The sequence below is a fragment of the Microchirus variegatus genome, assembly GCF_963457635.1.
Source record: "Microchirus variegatus genome assembly, chromosome: 2".
NCBI classification, from domain to species: domain Eukaryota; kingdom Metazoa; phylum Chordata; class Actinopteri; order Pleuronectiformes; family Soleidae; genus Microchirus; species Microchirus variegatus.
In genome coordinates, this window is record NC_139803.1 from 8,312,911 (window position 1) to 8,337,850 (window position 24,940).

The following is a 24,940-nucleotide window of genomic DNA, read 5'->3' on the forward strand; positions in this document are numbered from 1 at the left end:
GTCACATCTCCTACAGCGGGGAAAAAAATTGAACTTCACTAACTTCAGAGCTGCACACACGAAAAAACAACAATAACGACAAAGAAACTGAGGTGAGGTGAACTCTGGCTACAAATATGCATGTAAACCGCTGCTACTGACGACCGTTATGTTGCTTTGTGGAGGTTTTTGACACGACAGTGAGTTAAAACGCTGCACTTTAACCAGGAAGCTAAAGTTGTGAATCACAACTTGTGATGTTAGCTAGGCTGTTGCTTAGCTAGAGTTGACAGGTTTGGCAGCGGTTTCACGGTTTACTAACTTAAGTTACTGTAAAGCAGAATGAATTAATGTATGTATTTTCCCTTCGACATTAACTCTGGAAGTCTATTAAGTCAAAGTCGAATTACTTTATGTGTCCACATGAAAATAGATAGAAAGATAGATGATATTTTCACATGTCATGCACCGCAAGGTGCCCAGCCCACAGGGGGTGTGGCTTAAGACATGTCCATATTAATTGGAGCTGAAACAATAACTCGATTGATCAACTATTTTGAGAATCGATTAATCGGTTTGAAGCTTTTTACATGATGAAAACAAGATTTTTGATTGTTTTATCTTCATAAATGTGAATAGTTTCTTAATTTATTTGCTCCATATACCAGAGAAATCATTGAAAGTGAATCATTTTAATTTGAAGTTGGCAAAATGTATCACTGCTGCTCGTTTAAGTCATGCATTTACCTTGGCCCTCTCCCTCTCTTTCTCCTTTTTTTAAAATAGTAAACATGTCAAAAATAGACAAGATGAGCATCCTGGGGGTGAGGAGCTTCGGGGTCGAGGATAAAGACAAACAAGTAATATCCTTCCTCGCTCCTTTGACTGTGCTGGTTGGACCCAATGGAGCGGGAAAAACGGTACGAGAGTCTGTACTCAGAGCAAAGGGTAACTGTGGAGCATGACTGGCAATGAAAAACAATAGAGTTTATTTTTGTTGTTGTTTTCTGATTATGCAAGTAGCCACAGAAAAAGTTAGAGGAAATGAATTTCACTATGTCAAATACAGTGCTTATTTAATAATTCATGATCAATGTGACTTCTTTTCAGACTATTATTGAGTGCCTCAAGTATGCAACGTCAGGTGAACTTCCCCCGGGATCTAAAGGAGGGGCCTTTGTTCATGATCCAAAGGTAAGATGAGCTCATGCGCCTGTACTTGTTCTAGTAATTTGCCTTTTCAAATAATATAATATATATTAAATAAACAACATTCAGACTATCTTACACAATTCCTGCCACTGTTTACATAAAAAAAATTTCCATATATAGATTGAAAATTAACTTGAATTCATGCCTTACCCCTATATTTTCTCAAAAAATCTTATAATCCTGACCAGTTCTGTCCTTGTTTAACATTTGCCTGAGACAATTTCATGTGTCACAGCTTTTTGTCCAAACATTTACACAGACGAAGATTACACATCCTGTCTCAGAGGTTCATTTGTGTTGTGTGAATTTCAGGACGCCCATGAGACTGATGTGCGCGCACAGATTCGCCTTTTATTCACTGATGTTAATGGAGAGAAAGTGACCGTCCAGCGCTCCATGTCATGTACTCAGAAGGCAAAGAGCAACACCTTCAAAAGCTTAGAGCAGGTCATCACCCGAATGAAGTAGGCCACACTCTTCATTTATTTATTTTTTATTAATATTGAAAAACATTCATGAAGTGAAATTAAGAATATAAAATTGATTTCTTTACATGTGACTTATTCTTTTAGAAATGGTGAGAAAGTGAGCTTGTCGTCTAAGTGTGGTGAACTTGACCGGGAGATGATTTCTGCCTTGGGTGTATCGAAGCCTGTGCTGAATCATGTCATCTTCTGCCACCAAGAAGAATCCAACTGGCCACTTAGTGAGGGCAAGGCACTCAAAGACAAGTTTGACTCCATCTTTGCTGCAACAAAGTAAAGCAACAACTCATTACATGCAAGCGTGCACCTTTGTGAAAAATAGTAACCTACTAACATTTTTATTGCTCCCAGGTATATCAAGGCTCTGGACACGATGCGTCAGCTGCGTCTGGCACAGAACCACACAGTCAAAGAGTGTCAGGTGGAGCTCCGCTACCTGAAGCAGAATAAGGAGAAGGCTCAGCAGATTAAGGAGACTGTAGCCACCAAGGAAGCTCAGCTGATGGCCTCTAAGGACAACGTACAGCAGATAGAGGGCAAGATAGAGCCACTTGAGGTGGGCTGATTTAAAATTGCTTCAGATAGTTATATTTATGTATCAGATATTGTCTAGGAGATAGACCCATGGGCTTGGACAAATCCATGAATGTATATTCAAGTGTCTTTATCGTTTTCAGAATCGACTGATAGATATTGACACAAGACTTGGGAAAGTGATCAAGCTGGACAATGAAATCAAAGCCTTGGAGAGCAGGAAAAAACAAATGGAGGAAGACAACAGGGAGCTGGAAGAAACAATGGAACAGGTAATGGAATGATAAAGTATAATTAATTAATTTGTAGGAAAACATTTTCTTTTTTTACAAAATAAGATTATTAATGACAAGGAGTTTGTTTACTGTAGAGGCACTACTGTCTCAGACTAAGTATGGTAATTATCACACCTGAAATAGATGGATGTGTCTTGATGTTTGTATTAAGATTATTTTTATATTTTATATATATTTTATTAAATAGAATGCCACCTGGTGGAGACTGACCACTATCCCTGACCATTTTCTTAGTTACTCTAACTTGGTTAACTGTGTATGCTGCAGGTGTTTCAGGGTTCAGATGAGCAGCTGCAGGAGCTTTATCAGAACCACCAGAGGACCGTGAAAGAGAAGGAGCGGAGGCTGACAGACTGCCAGAAGGAGCTGGAGAGAGCTGGCCGAGAGTGTCAGAGACTGAATAGAGTCAAGGCCGATCTCCTCGTCGAACAAGGTAGACACTCGTTTAATTGATCTGAATTCCAGAGCCAGCTGTTTGGTCCACTTCTTCATTTACTGATATAATTATGTAGCACAACTTACATCCATATCCAAAGTTATATCCTATAGACTGCTTAAATCCCCCCTCTCTTTTCCCAGGTCGTCTTCAGCTGGAGGCTGACCGCCACACCCAAAACATCAAGAACCGTGACACTCAGGTAAGAGGGCGTAATGCATTTTAGTAGTGTAATGCAATGAATGATGGGGAACAGATGATCTGTTCATCACTCCTATCATATAGTCATTACACTACAGGTATTAGACTACCAGGTAGAACACAATTTAAACCTCCCTATCTCTATTTCAGGTCCGCTTACTGTCATCCTTTCTGGACATGGAGGGCTATGACCGACCACCCTTCACCGATCTTCAGCTCCAGAGCTTTACCCGTCATGTCACTCAGAGACTGGAGCAGGAAAAAGAGACAGTCAGTCAGGTTATGGTAAGAATTTCTTCAATGATCATACTGCTTTACCCCAGGTTTTATTTAGTATCTCAAACCCTAGAAATTAGAATCACAATATTTAATATTGTGTCATTATTTTGTCGCCCTGGTGTATGATTTTCATCAATTTATCTACTCAGGCAGACCTGCATGGAAAAGAGCAGCAGAAGCAGCAGTCCATCGATGAAATGAGGGATAAGAAAACTGGTCTGGAGAGAACCGTGGAGCTCAAGAGAGACCTGCAGGGAAAGAAGCAGCAAGAATTGAGGAACGTCAGAGCAGAGCTGCAGAGGCTGGAGGGTTCATCCTCTCGCCTGCAACAACTGGAGAATGAGTTGGCTAAAGTGGTGAGTCAACAGACTTGCAAGGTTCCTCATTTCTTCTGATTCTGATAAATTCACTGTAAATTCACCTTCCTGTGTTTTGTTTTTCTCCTCAGGAGCGAGAGCTGCAGAGCGTAGTGGAGAGCTCCAATGTGGAGGAACTGAAGGGTGAGGTTGTGGAGCTCCAGAGAGCAAAAGTTCAGCTTGACCGTGTACAGAGACAGCTTGACCAAGAAATGGAAACGCTCAACACACACACTACTGCACGCACACAAATGGAGATGCTGAAGAAAGACAAGGTAATGTGTAACTCATGGGGTTGAATCATTTACCCCTGGTTTGTCTCAGACTGAAACAGGAAACATCACAACACATGAGACACAGCCTCTGTCCCATGTGTATTTCTCCTCAGTAAAAATGAATATTTTAATCTTGCTTGCTTTTCTTCTCCCTCTCATTTTATCCTTCTTCCTCGCCGGCTCCTATCTTCATTCATCCCTCCTTTGGACTCTCCTTTTCTTTCCACTCCCATTTTTCTAGACAGAGAAGGAAGACCAGGTTCGCAAGATCAAGTCTCGTCACAGCGAGGATTTGGTGTCGTTACTGGGTCACTTTCCCAACAAGCGAGAGCTGGAAGACTGGATCTATACCAAGTCCAGGGAAATCAACAGTACCAGAGACAGACTTGCCAAACTCAAGTGAGTGGGATTTCTCTGCATTAAAGCACATGCATAATAAAGAGAATTGCACTGACTAATTTGTTCTTGTAGTAAGGACCTGGCATCAAATGAGCAGAACAAAAGCCACATTGCTTCTGAGCTGCGTAAGAAGGAGCAGCAATTGGTTAGCGATGAAGAGAAGTTCTTCAATGTGTGTGGCAGTCAGGATCTGGAGCAGGACCTGGGGAAACTGCAGGATGATCTGGAGAAGGTATCCAAACAAAGAGGTAAATGCTTCACAATAAACACAGTAGAATGAGATGTAGCCTGGCACTGTGATTCAGTCTGACATATATAGAAAAAGGTCATCATAGTCATAGAACTAATATAAACTATAGTATGTTGTAAATGTTTTCTCCCTCTCCACCTGCCTTTGTATAGCCATGCTAGCTGGAGCCACAGCAGTGTACACCCAATTCATCAGCCAGCTGACAGAGGAGAGAGAACCCTGCTGCCCCGTTTGCCAGCGGACGTTCCCGTCAGAGTCCGATCTGCAGGATGTTATCAGTGACATGCAATCCAAACTACGGCTCGTGCCAGACAAGCTGAAAAACACTGAGCAGGACCTGAAGAGGAAGGAGAGGAAGAGAGATGAGATGATGTCTCTCAAACCGGTCAGGTATGGTTTTACAAGTGTGCAATGCCAGTCCAATGAATGTTGTTGTCATTACCTCTGTGATGGCAGGTTTATAAACTGTCCTCAAGTGTGGCTATTCTGTGGTGATCACTTTAACTATTACTATATCTCATATTTCAGAGAATGCTAAAAAAGACAATATCCTTATAATCGAATAGAGCATTTAAATGGTTTTATTGTTGCTTAATTTGTGCTCGTGTTTGGAATGTAAATATGTAAGTAACTGTTGGCAATATGACATCAGAAGCCCTCTACTGTATTTTTCTATTTGTCATCATTTGTCACCACTAGATGGCACCAGGTTCTCACATGTCTAAGATTTTATCATTTACCCACTCTGCCAGTAGTCAGGAACACTCCCAACAATGCAGCTGGATTTATACTTGTGTGTTAAGTTGTCATGGCAGTGGAGCATTCCTTGAAAAATATCACCAGCAGTCACACACACATTGGGGTGACAGTGACTGCAGAGATATGGTTGGTTATGGTGCTTATATATTTTCACAGAGATTTTATGCAGGATACTGAAATGAGATTACTCTTACCACTAAGATGATGACCACTAAACCATTGGTATGTACAGCAGGGTGACTTTTTTTTTTGATTCTGTCACTGTAATTCCAGCTAGTAATCAAAGGATACCCTCTTGTATTTTAGAAGAGCTGGATCTGTGTGCTTCAGGTGAACCCTTAGGCAATCTAATCATCACAAAACTCAGTTAGACTTTCAAATGGACATCCACTCATTCATCTACAGGAGGCCTCAGATGTATTTCTGACCTGAATAATGATAGGGGCTTATTAAACCCTGTTTACTCTCTGTTCACAGTATAATTATGTCTCTTTCTTGTCTCCCAGGCAATCCATTGTACAATTTCAGCAGAAGGAGTTGCCTGAGTTGAGAAACCGTCTGCAGAGTGTGAACAAAGAAATTGAAAGGCTGAAGGGAAATGTAGAGGATCAGGAGAACATGCTTGGTACCCTCGTGTCAGAGGAAGAAACGGCCAAGGCTTGCCTGCAGGACATATCTCTCATGGACAGATACTTGGTAGCATCCTTTAATCCCAGTCTTCTTTAAAAGACAGTCAGCGCTTGCCTCTGTTCTTCATCATACAATCTTGTCCACTTTAAATGTCTGCAGGTGTCTCAGCAGCATCAAAAGTGATTTAATTGGCATTTGAGACAGGCCATATAATCACCTCTTTTGCTCTGCCTTTCTTCGCCTTAGTGTCTTAATTTTTCTTCCAGATGGACCTCAAAGAGGTGGAGAGGAAAATAGCTCAACAGGCAGCCAAACTGCAGGGAGTAGACCTGACCAGAACCATCCAGCAAGTCAGTCAGGAAAAACAAGAAACTCAGCACAAGATAGATACAAGTAAGATGATGTCACACAGGCTCACTTATAAAGTGGGGAAAAATCAAAACATTGTGTATGTTTTGATTTTTCTTTGATGTGATTTAAAACCCACATTAAACCCAAGTGAAGATTAACTGTTGCATAGAAAGAATCTGTCATTATTGCACTTTGGTTTACCCACAAAAACCGATGATTTAAATGTAAGCTTCCTAAATAATCTATGGACTTGTTGGTGCACATTGTTGATTTCACCTTTTTTGACTCTTTGTGTCCGCACAGCCTCCAGCAAGACGGAGCTGAAGCGTAAACTGATCCAGGACCAGCAGGATCAGATTCAGATGCTGAAAAGTACTGTGAACGAGACGAAAGCAGAGAAGCTCCAACTGAGCAGTGATATGCAGAAACAGCAGCAGCTGGAAGAGCAGAGTGTTGAGTTCACCACCGAGATACAGGCTTTAACCCGGGACATCAGGGTAACTTATTTTTGTTGTAACATAACATAATTTATGCAAGCTTCCTCTGAGAACTTGATGTAGACCCATGGCCTCTTTTAAATTCCAGGGTCAGGGCACGTTTAATTCACCTATTCTTAAGTTTAGTTATTTCTTAGTTATTTTTTGGATGTACCACAAGTCAAGAAAGTCTGTAAATACACCATGCTCTCCTTTCCCCATACTCAACTTTTGTCTACTCAGGAAGCAAAGGAGCAACTTTCACCTTTGTCTGCCGCACTGGAGAAGCTCCAGCAGGAGAAGCAAGAGCTGGTGGAGCGCAAGAGGCAGAGGCAGGAAGAAGGGCAGGAGAAGGTTGACATATTTACACTTTTATCTCCAATACTATGCTCTTCTTTTTGAAGGTCTGCTGACATTCAGCAAGAAATTGTTATTTCTCTCACATTGGATTGTACAAGGTTGAATATATTCTCTCCTTGTTATCGGTTTGCTCTTTGAGTGATACTTTTTTTTGCCTGAACAGTGAACACCACTTCATTTCTTCTTCTGTGCTGCCTCTAATGTGTTGTACATATTTAATAATGACATTTTGTTTGTCACTGCTAGATCAATGCCATGAAAGACAGAGTGAAGGCAATCACCACCTTGGAAAAAGACATTACCAAATACATTGATGAGGGCAAAAATGAATACAAGGAGGTATATTTGTATCTGTTTATCTGAGTCTGCTCTGTCATTTTGTTTTGGTCATTGAATTCATAAGAAGCTGTAATTTTGAAAGCATTAAATAACTTAAACTACACTTGTTGTTTCAGCAAAAAGAGTCTGAACTTCAGGAGACTAACACTCAGCTACATGAGGCTGAGAAGCAAAAAGAAAAGATCAGCAAAGAGATGGGAAACATCCGTCAGGACATAGACACTCAGAAGGTCGGTGTTTTTCCTCTTTTATATCTGTTGTCCTGTAATCTTGTAAAAGATAGTTATCTTCAGTAGTTGACTGTAGGCGACTGGATTGTCATCTCGGTGTGACGCAGACACACCCAGTAAAACGAGCATGTTTAACAGATGTCACCTGCATGTGGACAGTCCCTAACTTCTGTTCCTAAACCTTAAATAACCTTATTTACCTGGTACTTGTAAAACATGTTTTTTGTTTTCTTAGGTTCAGGAGCGCTGGTTGCAGGACAACCTGACCTTGAGGAAGCGTGTGGAGGAGTTGAAGGAGGTTGTGGCTAAACATGAGGCACGCATGAAAGAGATGGGCAACATGCAGGTCTTTGAACTCCGGCAGTAAGAGCACAATGCCGTCATTAACCATTATGTTGGAACAATTAATTTAGTGGAGTGATTCAGGGACTCCAATCATTTAATCTCAGCACTTGCATGTTTGACTCCATGAAGTTTACGTTTGGATTTGCATTTTGAGAGTAAAATCTGACTAATTCTCCTGTGGTTTTCCAGAGAACGACGTGAAGCAGAACGCAAGGTAGAAGACTTGAAGAAGAATCGCAGTATTGCAATGGGTCGCCAGAAAGGCTTTGAGGAGGAGATCATGCATTACAGGTGAGAATGTAATGGCACACACTTTTGTCTGATTACTTTCTCAATGCACCGAACAGTACAATGTTGAGCTGACTTCAGCTAAGATGTTCATTATTACACCAGTGTTATTTCTAAGGTTGACTTTGTGTGTTACTGCACACAATTTAAATGAACTCAGCTCACTATTTGAATCGATGACTTGCAGAAAAGAGCTACGTGAAGATCAGTATGACAAAGCCGATGAACGCTACAAAAACAAGATGATCGTTATGAGGACCACCGAGCTGGTCATTAAAGACCTGGATCTCTACTACAAGGCCCTCGATCAGTAAGTGTTGCCCTGTCATGTGTCAACAATATCCTAAGTAACAACAAAAAAATCAGTTACTGCAAAAGAATGTAAGATAAGGGGTTTCTACGCAGGCAGAAATACCCCAATACAAGTGCAGCTTTACTTGACTGCTTGTGTTGTGCTACATTAAGGTTGTAGTGTCGGTGAGACGCAGGGCAGCGCTTCCTTTTGACTTCACTATCTTTAGCTATCTCATGTTATGAGACATATGTCATTTGTTTTTCCCTTTGAAGTTGTAGGTCATCAAACCCATCACAGATTTCAAAGTTGTTAGTGAGAAAGTGATGCCGGGACGTTTGCTCCTCCTCCAGGTCGTGATAGTGGGGGAATTTATTGACAGTTAAACCTATGACGGTTATCTATTGGGGGAGTTGTGCATTGATTATGGAGTTGTAGCTATACCCTTACCTCAGCTATGGCCCACATTTTTGTGTTTTTGTTGGCATTGTTGTCTTGTGGTGAATTAATCTAGAGCATAATGCATCCACTGCAGGTTAAGTGAAGCAGTGACGATATTGTGGTAAAGGAATTTGTGAAGTGTGTGTGGGTAGGTTGACAGTGACTATTCCGTAAGACACGTCACAGTTGCTGTGAATTCTGTGTTTGGTGAATCTGCAAAGGGAAGAAAAATGTGCCAACTTAAATTTAAACACATCTTTAGAGCACTGTAGTAGTAGCAGTAGAATATATAGTATAATTATTAGGGCTGCAAATAACGGATATTTTCATAATCGATAAGTCTGACAGTTATTTTCTTGATTAATCGAGTAATCGTTTGGTCCATAAAATGTCAGAAAATTGAGAAAAATATTGATCAGTGTTTGTCAAAGCTGGAAATTATGATGTTCTCAAATGTCTTGTTTTGTCCACAAACCAAAATGATTCAGTTTTTATGATTTCTTTATATGGCGCAAAGAAACCAGAACATATTCACATTTAAGAAGCTAAAACAATCAGAGATCTTGTCTTAATCGTGAAAAAAGCTTCAAACCAATTAATCGATTATCAAAATAGTTGACAATGAATTTAGAAATCAATTAATTATCGATTAATCAGGTAATTGTTTCAGCTCTAGTTAAAAACTTTACTGACATTTCTCAACTGAGAAAATAATCAGCAGAATTAATAAAGAATACGAGTGCTAGTTGGCGTTATATAGACTTAGAATAAAAGCACGTAGGCACATACAAGTCAAAGTGTATTCAGATGTCTCTGCATGGATAAAATACCACATCATTAATTATAGTTTGCATTAGCTGCAGTGAGGATGTGTAAGCTCACCACTTCAGATACCATCTGACAAGAGAGCGCAGTCATCATTTTACCCATACGTGTGGGTTAGACAATTATCAAGACTGAAAGCAGCCTTCAAGGAGACCTATCATCCAGGTCGCAGTTTCTGTTTGAATACACAGAAGTTGCTTTCATGGTAGGATGTTGATTTAATCAATATGAAAAAATCCATTTGTCCGTGACAAAAGATTGTCGAATACATGATAGCTCAAAACCCCAGAGACAAAGTGACTGTTGCATACTTTTTTAATCCGTGTCCAAAAGTGAGAACTGAAATTGTGTTTATCTCTTGTTTGCGTATTTGTTTATGACTGACAGTTCACATTAATCCCCAATGATGGTTTGAAAAAAATCAGTTTAAGTGATATTCAATAAACACATTTAATTCATTAGCACTACAATGCCTTTCTGTTGACTCTCTGCTGTTAATATTCCAGAGTTAAGCACATACTGAATGATCTACTGAACCATTTCAAATTCAAGCTGGAGTATACAAATTGAAAGTGTTTGAAGCAGGTTACTGGGTCACAGATGCAGAGCAGAGTGTGGGCTTGTAAACCAAGTAATGGCGCAATCAATCTGCAATGTGGAAGTGAGTAGCAACAAGTTAGATTTACTATAAACATGCCAGATTCATCACATAATTGTGCAAGTTAAGTAGCAGCTACTCCTACTCCAAAAAAAATCTTTCTATATATTTCTTTTTTTCATGGGCTGATATCATTATTATTAGCGTTTTTATTATTGTCTTGATAAACTAAAGCCATGTACAGCAGGCTCCCTGAATATATCAATCTCGTTTCAAGGCAGAGATCTTTCAAATAATGTAGAGAAAGAGAAGCTAACCTCTTATATGTATAACACAGTGCAGTGAGTGTTGAGTCGGAGTGTCACTAAAAGACAGTGAGTTGGGGTCGAGAGCAGAAAGGAGACACAGCACAATGCCAGTCACAGAGTGACGCAGTACATCGCCGTAGGCAGTGCGTCGAGCTCGTCACACGCTGGTGCTCTTAATGGGACACGGCATAGCAGGTTCTTGAATTAGTCACTTCACAACTTCTCATTCATTCCATTTCCCATATTCAAGTTCGTCTTTTAGTCTAAAATAATTCTTATAATTCCGAACTACAAAGGTTCAGAAATATGCTGTATTTGCGTTGCAGACAGTTCATCCATTTTTCTTGCAATGTTGAATGAATGAAATCATTCATTGGTCTGTATGAAAGGAATGTTGATTAAAAAGATGATGTAATACCAATTCACAACTCTCAAATAGTAAAACATCAAAGTTTCAGAGGAAAGATGCCTTTACGCAATATTTAAAAGCAATATGATGCATGCTTGACAAATTCATTTCTTGGTATGTTTGCATCTATGCCCCATGCGATAGGAAGTCATTTGTCTATGAGATATCACTGGTCAGATGGATAGATAAGGATGGCACTGCTACCTCAGTCTTTTTATTCTTTCTTCATGCCTCATCTATTCATCCACCATATATGGTTTGTAAGATGCTTTCTTGGTTATGCCCTTATCATTGTTTGCAAACCAAGCAAGATTTTCTCAGCACTGAGATTGAAGCAAAAATGCTTCTCGGTATGCAGGAAAACGACATCCAGTTTCAGTGATATACAGATATCCGAGTCATGATTCGATGTATGTTGAGATGTATTCCTTTTTAAAGATTATCGTTTATAATGATTTTTTCAGGGAGATGAATGAGGTGTTCATTGTTGTTATTTGTGATGTCACCACGCATTGATCAATGTGGGAAACTGGAAATGTTAGGAGCATGACATACTCTACTAGGGCTGGGCGGTATGACCAAAAATATATATCACGGTATTTTTCAAAATTTGAACGGTTTCACGGTATCACGGTATCGAACTGTATTTTTTTTTTTCATACATAATCAGGTGTTCACAGCATTTTCTACTCATTCTAACAGAATTACTGCAGTAGATTAACTTAGGGTGGTCTATTTTACTGTCATGAATACTGTAGATTAACTCCACACTAGTACATGTTCACATGGCACCAGAAAATGATGCTGTTTACAAAGAAGAGCTACTCATGATTCCAATGAAGTGATGAATTGGGATGCAAAGACAATTGCAGTCAAATACAGAACTTTTACTGTGAAAATCAACATCTTTTATCAAAATTCCCCGTGTTACCTGCTGATGTGGAGGGTGCCGACCTTAACTTCATGCATTCTTGATATTCTAAGACATGCTTACTTGGGCTGTCAAAATTACTCAAAAATGATATTCGAATATTACCTCTTAAAAAACACAGATATTCAAATATATTCGCATAGTATTTGCATCTTGCATCTGGTGTGCGTTGCATCCGCTGCATCTGGGGGCTTTCAATCAGCCAGACTGTCAGGCGATGACAGCATGACTTCAATAACTGGACAAACTAATACAACGAGACATAACTACCTATATATGTAGTTTATCTAAGTTTTAAAATATTTCACATCATAGTACCTACACAAAAGGTTTACATGCAGAGCGCAGCCACTCGCAAAGCAGACAGCAGCGCCGCGGCTGCGTAGATGCTGTGTAATCAAAGACACCGGTATGGCGATATATTAAAAATTCATATCATAACGAAAAAAAAAAAGGTATTCTGTGTGAACCGGTATACCGCCCAGCCCTATACTCTAGTATCCTATTATTAACGTTTGATTTATGAGTTCTACTCAACCTCGAGTGGGCCAATTAGGGAGAGCCGTATCATGCCCAGGTCTGATTTAGAGTGTTCACTTTACCAAGTCCCCATATTGCATGGACATGAAAACTCTGCGCAAAAAAAATTTGATACAGGTGTAAGCAAGTCAAATTACTATTATGTACTGTTATATACTATTTTGGACCCAGTGTACTTTTTTTTTGTTCAAATAATTACTTTAAACTTCTTCATAAGTAGCTTTGTCTTTATGTTTTCCTCAGGTCCATCATGAAATTCCACAGTATGAAGATGGATGAGATCAACAAGATTATCAGAGACCTATGGCGTAGCACCTACAGGGGTCAAGGTACATCTTTGTTCTATATGTACTACTTTATGTTATATGGTCATGTTCCGGCTCGCTCACTCCATATTCCATTCCAGACATTGAATATGTGGAGATCAGGTCTGATGTGGATGACAACTCCTCTGCTGCTAAGCGGAGGGTTTACAACTACAGAGTAGTGATGGTGAAAGGAGACACTGCTTTGGACATGAGAGGACGCTGCAGTGCAGGTCAAAAGGTACCAGATTATGTATTCGTGATTAGTGATGATTATGTTAACCCATTAAGGTCTGAAGCGCCTAAAAAATGTCTCTAAAACCTGAGCTTCAATGGCTATTAATGACTAATTTCTCAGCGTCTGTAGCAGATATAGGAACACAATTCAAAAATTATTGAGTTTACACCTGTGGCTTCCCTGTGAAATTAAGTTTATTTAGATACAAAAATGTTTAAATTAAAGTGAATAACTATTTTCAATTAAAAAACAGTAAGAAAATAAAGTAATATCAACTTGTTTCAGTGCCTTGATTTAGTCCTGATGGAGTGTGACGAACAAGAACAGCATGTAATGCCTGTAACAGTCTGCTTCACATGTGACGGTGATAGTTTTTACAGCGGTGCGGCATCAGCAGGTAAATCCACTGTCACCCCTGGTGCGCGGTTGTGAACACTCCGTCGATTACGATGGTACTTATCCTCATTATCGCCGACCTCGTCGTCTTCAAACATAATTATGTCTTAACCATAATTCCTGATCGATTTGTTCAGCGTGTTCGAAGTTATCAGCGATGGCGTCATTGAAGCAAGAAATTCCTCAAAATCACTGCCTTCAGAAATCTCTCCACTGTCAAAGTCCTCCACGTTCGCGCGAAGTAATTTCAAAACAATGTCACGAAGAACCCTTAGCCCTCCCTGAAAATGTATGTATCCGCTCTCCCACGACAATGGTGGAAATGCGGCCATGCTTTCCCGGTGTCAATGGGTTAAGGAGACAAAAATCACAGTATTTTATAGTGTCATAGTGTAATCCAAGTGTTTGTGTTTAGGTGTTGGCGTCCCTGATCATCCGTCTAGCTCTGGCAGAGACCTTCTGTCTGAACTGTGGTATCCTGGCCCTGGATGAACCCACCACCAACCTCGACCGGGAGAACATTGAGTCGCTGGCACACGCCCTTGTAGAGTAAGTACGCACACTCCCAAATGTAGCAATACGACCTAGTCTTACCTTTTCAACTAGTGGACAATGAGGTGAAGAACTTAAAATAGAACAAGTATTTAAAGCGGACCTAGACCGGAAGTTCCTATTAACGCTGTTTTTTAGTGTGTATCTACGTCATTACCTTGTTTAGGAAGCCCTGAAGTTTTGAAACAAACAGTTCAGCCATTGCTGAGAACGCTGTGTTTATTGTAATCTCAGGGGCTCAGCGAGATCTCTGAAAGTCCCGTAATAGTTACGTATTATTAGAGGTTAGAGGTGTTTCACGATCGACAGTGTCTTCTGACTCTGGGTCTGACTCCGGGTCAAAGTCATAAAAGGGACTGCGGCGGGGAGTCGTGAAGAAGCTTTTTTTAAACATTGTTAAAACAATGTTTTGATAATGAGTAGCAGTGCATCCACCGTTCCAGAGGGGGGAGCTACGCTTCTGAGAGCTGGTGTGCTGAATAGTACTGGCGAATCACAAGACTCTGTCTTCTGGGGGTCAGAGTTCACTCTGAAACATCACGGCTGGCGAACAGCATCAGAAATGAGGATTTCAATCGGCTCGTGGTTTTTGACCATAAAAACAAGTTAATATATGTAAGTAGACCTCCATAACTAACATTAATGTGCAACAGGACCACTCTATGTGACCTTTAAGTATAATATGAATGACTGCAAACCCCTCCACATTCTGTGACCACGTGGATTGTATGCAGTGACCGTGCAGGCTTCTAAGGTGAGTAACACACCGCTTTTATGACATGACGACAGTAACGATGTCAGGAAGTCCTCTGGTACCCCGCAACCCATCGTTCAAAGGAGCAAACTCCTGGCAACAAATTGTCATTACTAGAATGGAACGTGAGATCGTGTACATGTGCGCAGAACGCTAAATTGACAATTCAAATCCCAACAGTTTGTGAAGTATGCGTGATAGAAATGTGTGCGCAGGTGGCACAATTGTTGTCTAAAGTGTTTTCAGTTGTCATTTTGAGTTTACAAGCAAGATCAGTGTCCTTGTCATAATGTGGTCTGCATGCACAAAGAGTGAGAGAAGAGAGAAGAAAATGAGCGCTCACTCTCACTCGGTGCACCATGGGAGTTCTCCCAGCTGTCTAAGACTATATCAAAAAGTAAAAAAAACAACCTGTTTTAACTTTGAAATAAAACAAAAGATGCAAATAAAACAAAACACAGGGTGGTTTAAAAATAGCTTGTTGAAGGCTGGAGTAAAAGATAAGTCAAAGTTTAGGGGCGTAAGTAAAATTAAACCAGCAGCGGATGTTCTTTGCGGTACTTTGCTAACAAGGAAGTTGGCAATGTAGCTTGATCCTCGCCAATGAGGTGCTTTGTATACAAGGAGGAGGAGCTTAAAGTCAACTCAACAGGGAGAAAATATGGCTTTTTTTCCTACCACTTTACTGATTAAAAAGTATAACAACTACATAAAACACAACTATATCTCCCCCTGCCCCGCTTTTCCCCCAGAATCATTAAGAGTCGCTCTCGCCAGCGCAACTTCCAGCTGCTGATCATCACCCACGATGAGGACTTTGTGGAGCTGCTGGGTCGCTCCAGCTACATCGAACATTTCTACCGCATCCGCAAGAACCTGGACCAGAACTCTGAAATCACAAAGTGCAGTATCAGCTCCCTTTCGTCCTACCTTCACTGAGCAGATCAGTGCAACTTCAAACACGCGTGTGGAAATGCACAGTAATCATTTATCTTGTAGGCTTTTTTTTCTTTTTTTTTTTTTACTAATTTCACAATAAGTTTCAATATTTCAGCCAAAACAATTAATCAGACGGAAAATAACTGTTCTGCAAAGTAGGTGACATACATTATGTAATCCACATTGCAGTGGGTACACTTATTAACCAGCAACACGCAAGTTTGTATTATTCATTTTCCATATCCTGTTGTTTTTGTCTATGCAGCTGGAAATAACTGATGTGATATTATTGATCTGTTTTATGCAATTGTTCAATTACCTAAGGGTAAGTTTTTCGGTTAAGTGCCGACAAAGCCGTGAAGGATCTGTGTCCTGTCTGTCAAACTGACACTGAATGTTATTGTCCTAATCGACTGGACATGTTGTGAAAAAGAGCAGTTTAAAAATGTGATTTGTTCATAAATCCATGAGTGAAAAAACTTAACAAAAACTTTGTCTTACTTTTTGAGAATTAACACTGGCTTCCCTTTCCTAATTTTTTAACCTGAGATGCTTCGATATCAGGGCAATGCTTCAGTTTTGGTTCCATCATTTAATGTAATGCAATGAGAAGACAACCTCTCCACTGTATCACTTTTATTTGGGCATTCAGCTCTACCAATCCACTTCAGGGAAACCTAGCTCAGTTTTTGGTGAAGTCTCTCATCAACCACTAGATCTTATCTCATGTGTAGCACGTCCCAAAGGCGTGGGCTTAGCCAATATAACTTGCGTGTTCTCAGCCAAAGATTTCAGAACGAGCTGTAAGCCGGTTATTGAGCCATCGCTTCAAGCGCTTTTGTTAAGACAGCTTCTTCCAGAGGGTTTGTATCTAAAGAGCTTCAGTCATGAAGATGATGGTGCCCCTGATGCTTCTGCTGGCGTCTGCTGCGGCTCTGCCCGTCAGCCCCTCTACGACCAAGTTGGCTAACCTGAAGGGTATAATTGACCACGCTAGGAAAGTGAAAGTCTCTCACCTTACTGTAAGTTTTCTTGTTTATTAACTTCTTTAACTTGTCGGAAAAAGAAACAACCCTGAAGCAATTTCTCACATTTCCTTTTCCAATTTTTTTGATACAGCAATTTGTGTCCGACGTAAAGCAGAAACATAACTGTAAGGTGAGAGATGTTTGAAGTTTTTAGTGTTGTTCAAATGCTGGGTTTACCGTTACAAAGCAAACACGGTAACTCAAGAGCCATTTTGCACATGTTTTATGTGCGTATGCGTCTCTATGTTTTATAATATTTGACATCTGTTTCCTACAGCACTTGTTCTTCTACAAAGTGTGCTCAATCCTAGCAGAGGATTTTCAAAATTTCACGTCCGGGAATGAGAAGGGTCTTTTGGAGAACCTGAAGATGTTTAATGAGGTAAGAATTTGCTCTGATTTGTCAAATCAGAAGCTGCACGCCTGTTCTAATATAGAGGGTTTTAAATACTACAAATAAGTTCAATGACAGTGATTTCTTCAGTGATTGTGACTGTGATCTCTTGTCTTTTCAGGGGAAATGTTCAGGGGTACCAAGGAATACGACACAGATGGTACAAATGTCTACCCTGATTGAAGACCTCATAGCTTGTAGCCAGAAGATATACTTAAAATACAACATCACCCAGAGCCCAAAGTCAACTGGTGCACGGTGAAACACTGGGGGACTTTCTGGGGGCTTCTACTTTGAAAAGTTTTTTTTCTTCATTTTCATGAAGTCAGTATTTATAAAGACGGCAAAGGCCAGTTTGTTTTATTCATGATTCATTTACAACACACTGTAATAGGTCACTCTTTCACAGATGTTTACTTTTAACTTATTGTATTTAACATTATGTTATTTTTTTTATTTAAGACTTTCACGTGTATTTGAATGATGAACCTTGAAATTAAAAAAATATTGAAGAATAAATGTTGTTGCTATAAGTGAACGTAACTGTGTGTGTTGCCTGGCAATTTACTTAAATGTGCCTCAGACCCAGGTGTTGCTCATTATGTTGACGAGGCTGTAAAAGTGGCTTTAAAGTTAATTCATTTCTTTATTTTCTTTTTAAGATATATGTCGATTTTATATACAACTATACTGATGGCTCCTATTACAGAGAACGTACCTTTTTAGACCGATTTAAAAACAAATGAAGGTTGCTTCATTGTCACTTTAAGGTCCACTATTACCTGAGAGGACACATTTTTAGCTTCAATATTTCACTTTATTCTGGAAAGTCATGGTACATATTTCAAAATAAACCTTCTTAAAATGACCACAGACTAATTTAACAGGGTAACACCTGTATGAGACAGAGTGAGAGTGACATGAATGGGAGGTTGGAGAGCCTCCTAGTGGGTTAATCCAGCATGAAATAAACATTTAAGATGTGGAATACCTTTGCTTTATTGCATTGGAATAAAAAAAAGTGTGAAGTAGATTTCTGATCCATTTATTAACCACAGAACAGATTAAACCAGATTTGCCTTATGCAGGGTTTCTAGGCGAGATTAAAGTTGGCTTCTGAGATTGTCTTTAATCTCAGAATTCTGACTTTAATCTCAGTATTTTTTACTTTTTTCTCAGAATTCTGACTTTAATCTCAGTATTCCGAATTTTTCTTTAATCTCAGAATTCTGACTACAATCTTCATAATTCATGCTGTTTTATTCACTCATTCATTCATTCATTATTTTTTTTAACCTGTGGTCCTAATCCCCTTCCGTACGTGTCACTGAAATAATGATGCAGAAACTTTTAGTTAGTTCAAATGATTGCTCAAATATTCATGATCAGTGTGAATCATTCAGCTCACAGCCATGCAGCATCTGAAGGAGCCTGTTTTTCACGGGGTGCACTTAGACAAACGGGGGTGACCTGGAAGTACGTTTGTGTCGAGGCTCTCTGCTCTGGCTCCCCCCCATGACTGAGTGAGGAGATCTTAGAGAAACATGTTTCACCACTCTTTTCCCCCCTGCCTTGGACAATGTACCCGTCACTCGGTGACTTGATGCAATGTGAGAGCTCGGGGGAGGCTTGCACTCGGTGGTGGCTGGCTCGCTGTGTGGCCTTCAGCTGTGTGTGTATGTGCGTTACTGAACCGTGGCTCCCTCATTACTAAATAAAAAGAATCACTCTCCTTTTCAACGCTGCTTTTTATAGAGCAGTTGGAATATTCCCAATATTTTGCATCACCTTTCCTCTTGGCTTCTTCCTTGAAGGAGCAGTCAGAGCCTTTAATTAAGTAGAGATGCAGTTTTTTTATCATCAAGATTAGATGAACTCACACAGGAGAATGACCTGTGCTATATTATTATTATTGGCTTTTCATTTGGCTTTGAAGCAGGTTTGACCGAAAGCAGATTTGATCATGAATGCAAATGTTTCACATTTTAGACACACTTTTAAAAGGTTTAACCCTTTAACACCTAACAAAGTCATGGACATTTGTGTGTCAAAGGGCCAGGAAATGATCCTGTGAGTAAGTGCTTTTGTCTTTTTTTTCCCAGAATAACTTCAATATCTGGCATTTATTTACAATGTACAATGTACTGCATGTTAAAAGAAGTGTATTAACAATTTAAAAGGAAGGAAAAACAAAAGGTTTTACTGAGGAAAAACTATTTGAACAGTATGACACATATTTAAAATAACATTTGTTTGATTCTTTTGGTTTTTCCAGCTTTCTCCACTCAAAGATGACAAAGACGCTGATTTGCCGGCTTCCTGCAACGGTGTGAGTAAACTTACCACATTTGGCTTTGACGTGCAACTTCTCAGCTTCTCAGAAACTGTTGGAGTTTTTCCGACAGCACAAACGGACGAGTGATTACAGTAATGCAAAGTGTTGTTAAAGGGTTAAAATTGCACATTTCGAAATTCAAATCCATAATGGCTGTTGGAATATATTGTTCCACATCACCCCTCCATGATCGGTCACAATCTTAAAGAGGATCTCCCATATTTTGTTATTTTTAAACAAGTTAAAAGTTATGTGCACAATGTAAAATATGCACAACAGTGACCTTTAGTGTTGAAAACCATTACTGCAATCCCAAATCAGAACAAATGACAGCATCTCAGTGTAGCGTGTGTTCATTGTCAATTAATGTCTTTTAATATAATACATGTCTTACAAATGGCACCTTTTAAAAGCTTGAGTCTATAACACATTTAGATTATTTATTGAAAACAGAAAAAGGATATAAAAACCTCTGTATAATTCAGTTTTGTTGTGATCGTTTGTGAATATGCATCATCTTTGGCTCGTTGCAGTGCGTTTGCCCCACGTCGGCCACCGTACAAATCCATTGTTCCCTCATCTTTATTTTAAGTTTTAGTGCTGGCTACCTGCGGCGTAAAGCGGATTTCAACAAATAAACTAAAAAAGTGACAAATCATAGTTTATGGATTTAAAGGAAGTGTTATTTGGGGTTGTAAAGAATAACCATATACAAATGTACAAATGCCATTTAAAGTGACCTGCTACAACCTCTGTATTCTTTCTTCTTTTGTACGTTGTATGTTGTGATGGAGTCCAGCAGGTGTCCTACGCTGTGTGAGAAGTGTTTTTGATTAAAACCCCACATCAAAGCAAGCTTTTCACTCACTGACGAGCATCATGTAAACATGAGTCTCTTAAGATGTGTAAAAGGCCGAGCTGATCCTGGAACCATCGCTGGTTGATCATTGTTTCTGTTTTTCTGTTTTCCCCTCTTAACTCACTCACTCACTCACGCAGCAGCAGCAGCAGCAGCGGCTTCTCCTGCAGCCTCCTCATTGTGTTCCTGGTCGATTAGCCTCAGGGCTGTCTTCAGGGCCTGGGGCCGGTGGGAGAAGACGAGGGGAGGGCGGGTGGCTGCATCTGCTCGGGGACGTGCTTCAGGGGCCCCACTGTGGCCTGGCTTAGTTTTCATGTCTGTCTTCAAAGGCACAACCTAGTGGAAGCAGAGAGAGAGTGAGAGTGAGGCAGACAGTTCAGCCACTGTGATGCTGTCATTGTTATGCTTTTCACTGCCGTGTTTACATGATTTCACACTCTTTAGGTCTTTAGTTTGTCCACAGTGAGCTACTGTAAGACACACACAGCAGTCCAACATGGCAGCGTCTGTGGAGAAGATGAAGGTAAATATAAATCCTCATTCCAGGCTAAATGGAAATAACAATTCATAGATTCAGGAATTCTTTTCATAAGTCTGTTTATTATCTTATAAAATATTTAAAAAATCTTATAACAGTGAAGAGTTGGACATGACTTTGACTGTCTCTCCTCCTCTCTCCTCCTCTCTCCTTCCCACTCCTCCTCTCCTCTCTTATAATCTATCCTTTCCTCCTCTCCTCTCATTTCTCCTCGTTCCTCCACTCCTCTCCTTATCTTCTCTATCCTTCCCACTCTTCTCTCATCATCTATCTTTCCTACTCTCCTCTCTTCCTCTCCTTCTCTCCTCTTTCCCTGTTCTCTCCTCTCATCACCTATCCTTTCCTTCTCCCCTCCTCTTCTTATCTCCTCTATCCTTCCCACTCCTCTCTCATCATCTATCTTTCCTCCTGTCCTCCTCTTTCCTCTCTCCTATCCTCCTCTTTCCTCTCTCTTCTTCTGTCTCCCCCACTCCTCTCCTCTCTCCTCTCATCATCTAGCATTTCCTTCTCCCCTCCTCTCCTTATCTCCTCTATCCTTCCCTCTCCTCGTTCATCATCTATCTTTCCTCCTATCCTCCTCTTTCCTCTCTTCTTCTGTCTCCTCCACTCCTCTCCTCTCTTCTCTCTGATCATCTATCCTTTCCTTCTCTCCTCCTCTCATCCCTCCTCTTGTGTCTTTCCTTCTCTCCTCTCCTCTCATTGGGTGAGGTGTAATGTGGGGAGTTAATTCTAAATTTCATCTTGTGTTGAGTGACATTTTTGTTTTCCCTTGAAGTGACCCAATGAAGGGACTTTGAAAACTTCTCCTCCTCCTCTCGGCTGCAGCTCCTCTGTGCCGCTGCTGTCACAGGTGTTTACTGTCAGAGTGTTTTCCGGGCCGACAGAGACTCACGTGGAAATGAAAAGACTAAATCCAGACTGTCAGGATGACAGACATGTCAACCGTCAGGGATTCGCCCTGTCTTTTGTCCTCTTCCCCTGCTATATTCCCTTTATTTTAACAATATTTCTGCTTCCCCCCCCCCCTCATCCTCAGCTCATGCATCCCTGCAACAACCTCTCCTCCTCCTCTCCCCCACGTCTCACTACACTGCATCGACATTTTCCTGGAGAGGATTATTATGTTAAGCAGACTGCACGGTAATTATGCTATGTTCATATGCTCTAATCTGAGTATGTGTGCAGACCTGCACTTGACCAGCCTAAGTGCTTTGTCGAAAGAAAAAGAAAATCACGCCACAGTGAGTTATTTCTAGATGGGCTAATCTTATTTCTCTGGGCACTTTGATAATGGAGAGGACTTGAATAATGAATAGGGTGTATAATACGCCTTCCTCAGGCCCCGCTGAATGAATTAAGCAAACGAACGGTTCTGTTAGTGTCTCCCGATATAATGCACTGTACCCCTCTCCTCCTACGCTGTCCGTTCAAAGCCACCATCACCTTGTTTTTTCAGACTTTTTGACTGAAAGAAGAAAAGTGGAATAAAGTGCTGGGAATCTGTTACACCTGTATACACTGAGTGTGAACGCTCAAGCACCACCTGAGCAAACACCATTATATTATAATACAGTGGTGTAAATAGGTCGAGCAAAATCTGCTCCTGCAAGAGGCAGATTTAATCCCAATCTCATCATCCTTCTCTTCCTCACATAATATATTTCACACACTGTCTCTGTAGAGTTTAGTTAGGACAGCATTGGATCAATAATCTTGTAGTTTAAGTTATTTTCCTAATAATAATCATTGATTTGATCAAAATTAAGTGTAAAACTAGGGCTGCAACTATCTATTGTCTCTTTATGTATTAATTAACTGTATTATTAACCCTAACCCAGCAAATACGGCAAACTGTCTTACCAACAATATAAAAGTTACGCTGTTATAGTGACAGGAAAAGCCACTTGAGACGCTTATGAAATGATAAATGATGTAAGTTAATCCATTATATTAATAGTTTCTGTTCCTTGAATAATTCACTTATTTCCCCTGTTTGCCACTTTGCCTGTCAGTCCCATTTTCCCCTTGAATTATGTCTATAGAGGACATTTAATAACTATAAGCGGCCTTAATGTATGCTTAAAAATCTAGATGGAAGAGCCTTCAAATTGGTGGACAAAGATCAATGAGTTAATACATTTTTGCTTTTACCTCACACATTATTTACCTTTTGTTTGTTTGTTTTGCTCATATATAGAGTCATAAGAACCGTGTGGATCAGCGCAGTCAAGTGCAGAGAAAACGTCTAAGGCAACGGGATCCAAATGGACAGAAGAAAAGACACCTGCATCACCCTGTCCTCAGGTTTCCAGGCAGTAACACAATCCATGTGTGTGTGCACAGGTATGTGATGCATATGTGGACTCAGGACTCAGCAGAGGCTGCTTTGGCGTCTGGTGAGGAGGATGATGATGATGATAATAGAAGGTGACTCACAGAGAGCTGTCTTCTTTCGCTCTGGTCACATTTTCATTTGTTTCCTGCTGGCGTCGGATGAATTATTGAGTTTTAGGGGGTGTCTTTGTGTTTGACGGTGGAGTGGACCGTGTGTGCATGTATGTGCATATACAGTACATTCTTTAGCAATTACACAGAGCTTTCATCCTCATTCTGTTAAAAAATGTCACACACCTGACCTCTCAACTGTCTCTATTATCTCTATGGAACACCACGCTCAGCTCTTAATTCTCAACCATAAATCAACATGTCTATGTTTTCATATTCATCCAAACTATCCTGTGTGACCCATGTCCACAGGAGACAAAAAAAACAGCAGTATAACCTATACCTTTTTGAGCTGCTGCTCAATTATTAACGTGGCCTCAGTCGCCACATGCTGCTAAAGCTCACAAGCTTTTCAGCTCAACTTACCCTCACAGCCACGACGTTATGATATCAGTCCGGGCATTACTGAGACACTCAATTATTCACGTGCTGAAGCTCCTTCTTTTAACCTCACGTTTACATGCAAAAGAAAAACACCCCCACCACCTCATTCATTCACTAAGGAAATAAATAACCCTCATCGCTTTCGGTTATATACATTTTATCACCATCATCATATCATTACCATTAATTATAGATATAGTGTAATTAATCACCGCTCAGCATCAAAGAGAATATTAATAAGTGCCATAAACGTATTGATCCCCTGCAAGGCTGCAACAACCCACCGACACGCAGTCTCAGTGGGGAAAGAACCCAGACGCAAGCACTTTTTAAAATTATTTTCGATTGAAAAGTGATTATTAAAAGTATTTTTATTCTTTTTTTTATTTAGTTTTTTGAATGTGGCATCTGCCGCATTTTTTAGCTTAAATTTCGTTCAGTCAGATAGAAAAAATAAAGTTAACATGTCAAGGTAATAAAAACACCTATTTTTTTCTGTCTGAATAGGCGAAATTTAAGCTCAATTATATTACCAAGAAGAAATTTTTAACCTATCACCATCATCATTATTGTTGTTACCAAAAATCCTGTATTTTGACTCGTACAAGATAACAGTCGATTCAAGCTAGATATTCAGAATTTAAATACCTCATTTGATCACATAATAATAAGAATAAAGAGAACAATACAGTAATTAATGAAAAAGCGATGTTTGTTAAATTTTGGCTGATATATTATAAAATTAAAAGCAGTCATAAATGGAAAAAAAATACTTACTGAACGAAAAACTGGAAAAATACACTAAATAACATCATTTCCTCCGCCCTGATACCTGTTGTGTGTCTCCGCCGCTCTTTCGTCCCCAGAGTCTCCAGAGTCAGACTCCTGC

At 40.0% G+C, this 24,940-nt stretch overlaps 1 protein-coding gene across 1 annotated transcript; it reads left to right on the forward strand.

Moving 5' to 3' along the window:
* Positions 1-16,437, forward strand: rad50 (RAD50 homolog, double strand break repair protein). Its single transcript, XM_083910395.1, has 28 exons — positions 1-92; positions 766-899; positions 1,090-1,173; positions 1,504-1,655; positions 1,764-1,949; positions 2,028-2,232; positions 2,354-2,482; positions 2,774-2,939; positions 3,086-3,144; positions 3,294-3,428; positions 3,572-3,778; positions 3,871-4,053; positions 4,295-4,452; positions 4,525-4,700; positions 4,855-5,092; positions 5,968-6,157; positions 6,358-6,484; positions 6,746-6,939; positions 7,162-7,272; positions 7,525-7,617; positions 7,734-7,847; positions 8,083-8,210; positions 8,382-8,483; positions 8,668-8,790; positions 13,068-13,153; positions 13,231-13,370; positions 14,179-14,312; positions 15,822-16,437. The coding sequence occupies exons 2-28, from the start codon at positions 771-773 to the stop codon at positions 16,006-16,008; spliced, it is 3,936 nt and encodes a 1,311-aa protein (XP_083766521.1). The 5' UTR covers positions 1-92; positions 766-770; the 3' UTR covers positions 16,009-16,437.
* Positions 16,438-24,940: the final 8,503 nt, after the last annotated feature.

Bases quoted from the DNA above. Each gene is read 5' to 3' on its own strand.
- rad50 (XM_083910395.1), top strand. From the start codon at position 771: ATGTCAAAAATAGACAAGATGAGCATCCTGGGGGTGAGGAGCTTCGGG. The intron at 2,940-3,085 runs GTAGACACTCGT...CTCTTTTCCCAG, and splicing joins CGATCTCCTCGTCGAACAAG to GTCGTCTTCAGCTGGAGGCT. The intron at 4,453-4,524 runs GTGAGTGGGATT...TTGTTCTTGTAG, and splicing joins GACAGACTTGCCAAACTCAA to TAAGGACCTGGCATCAAATG.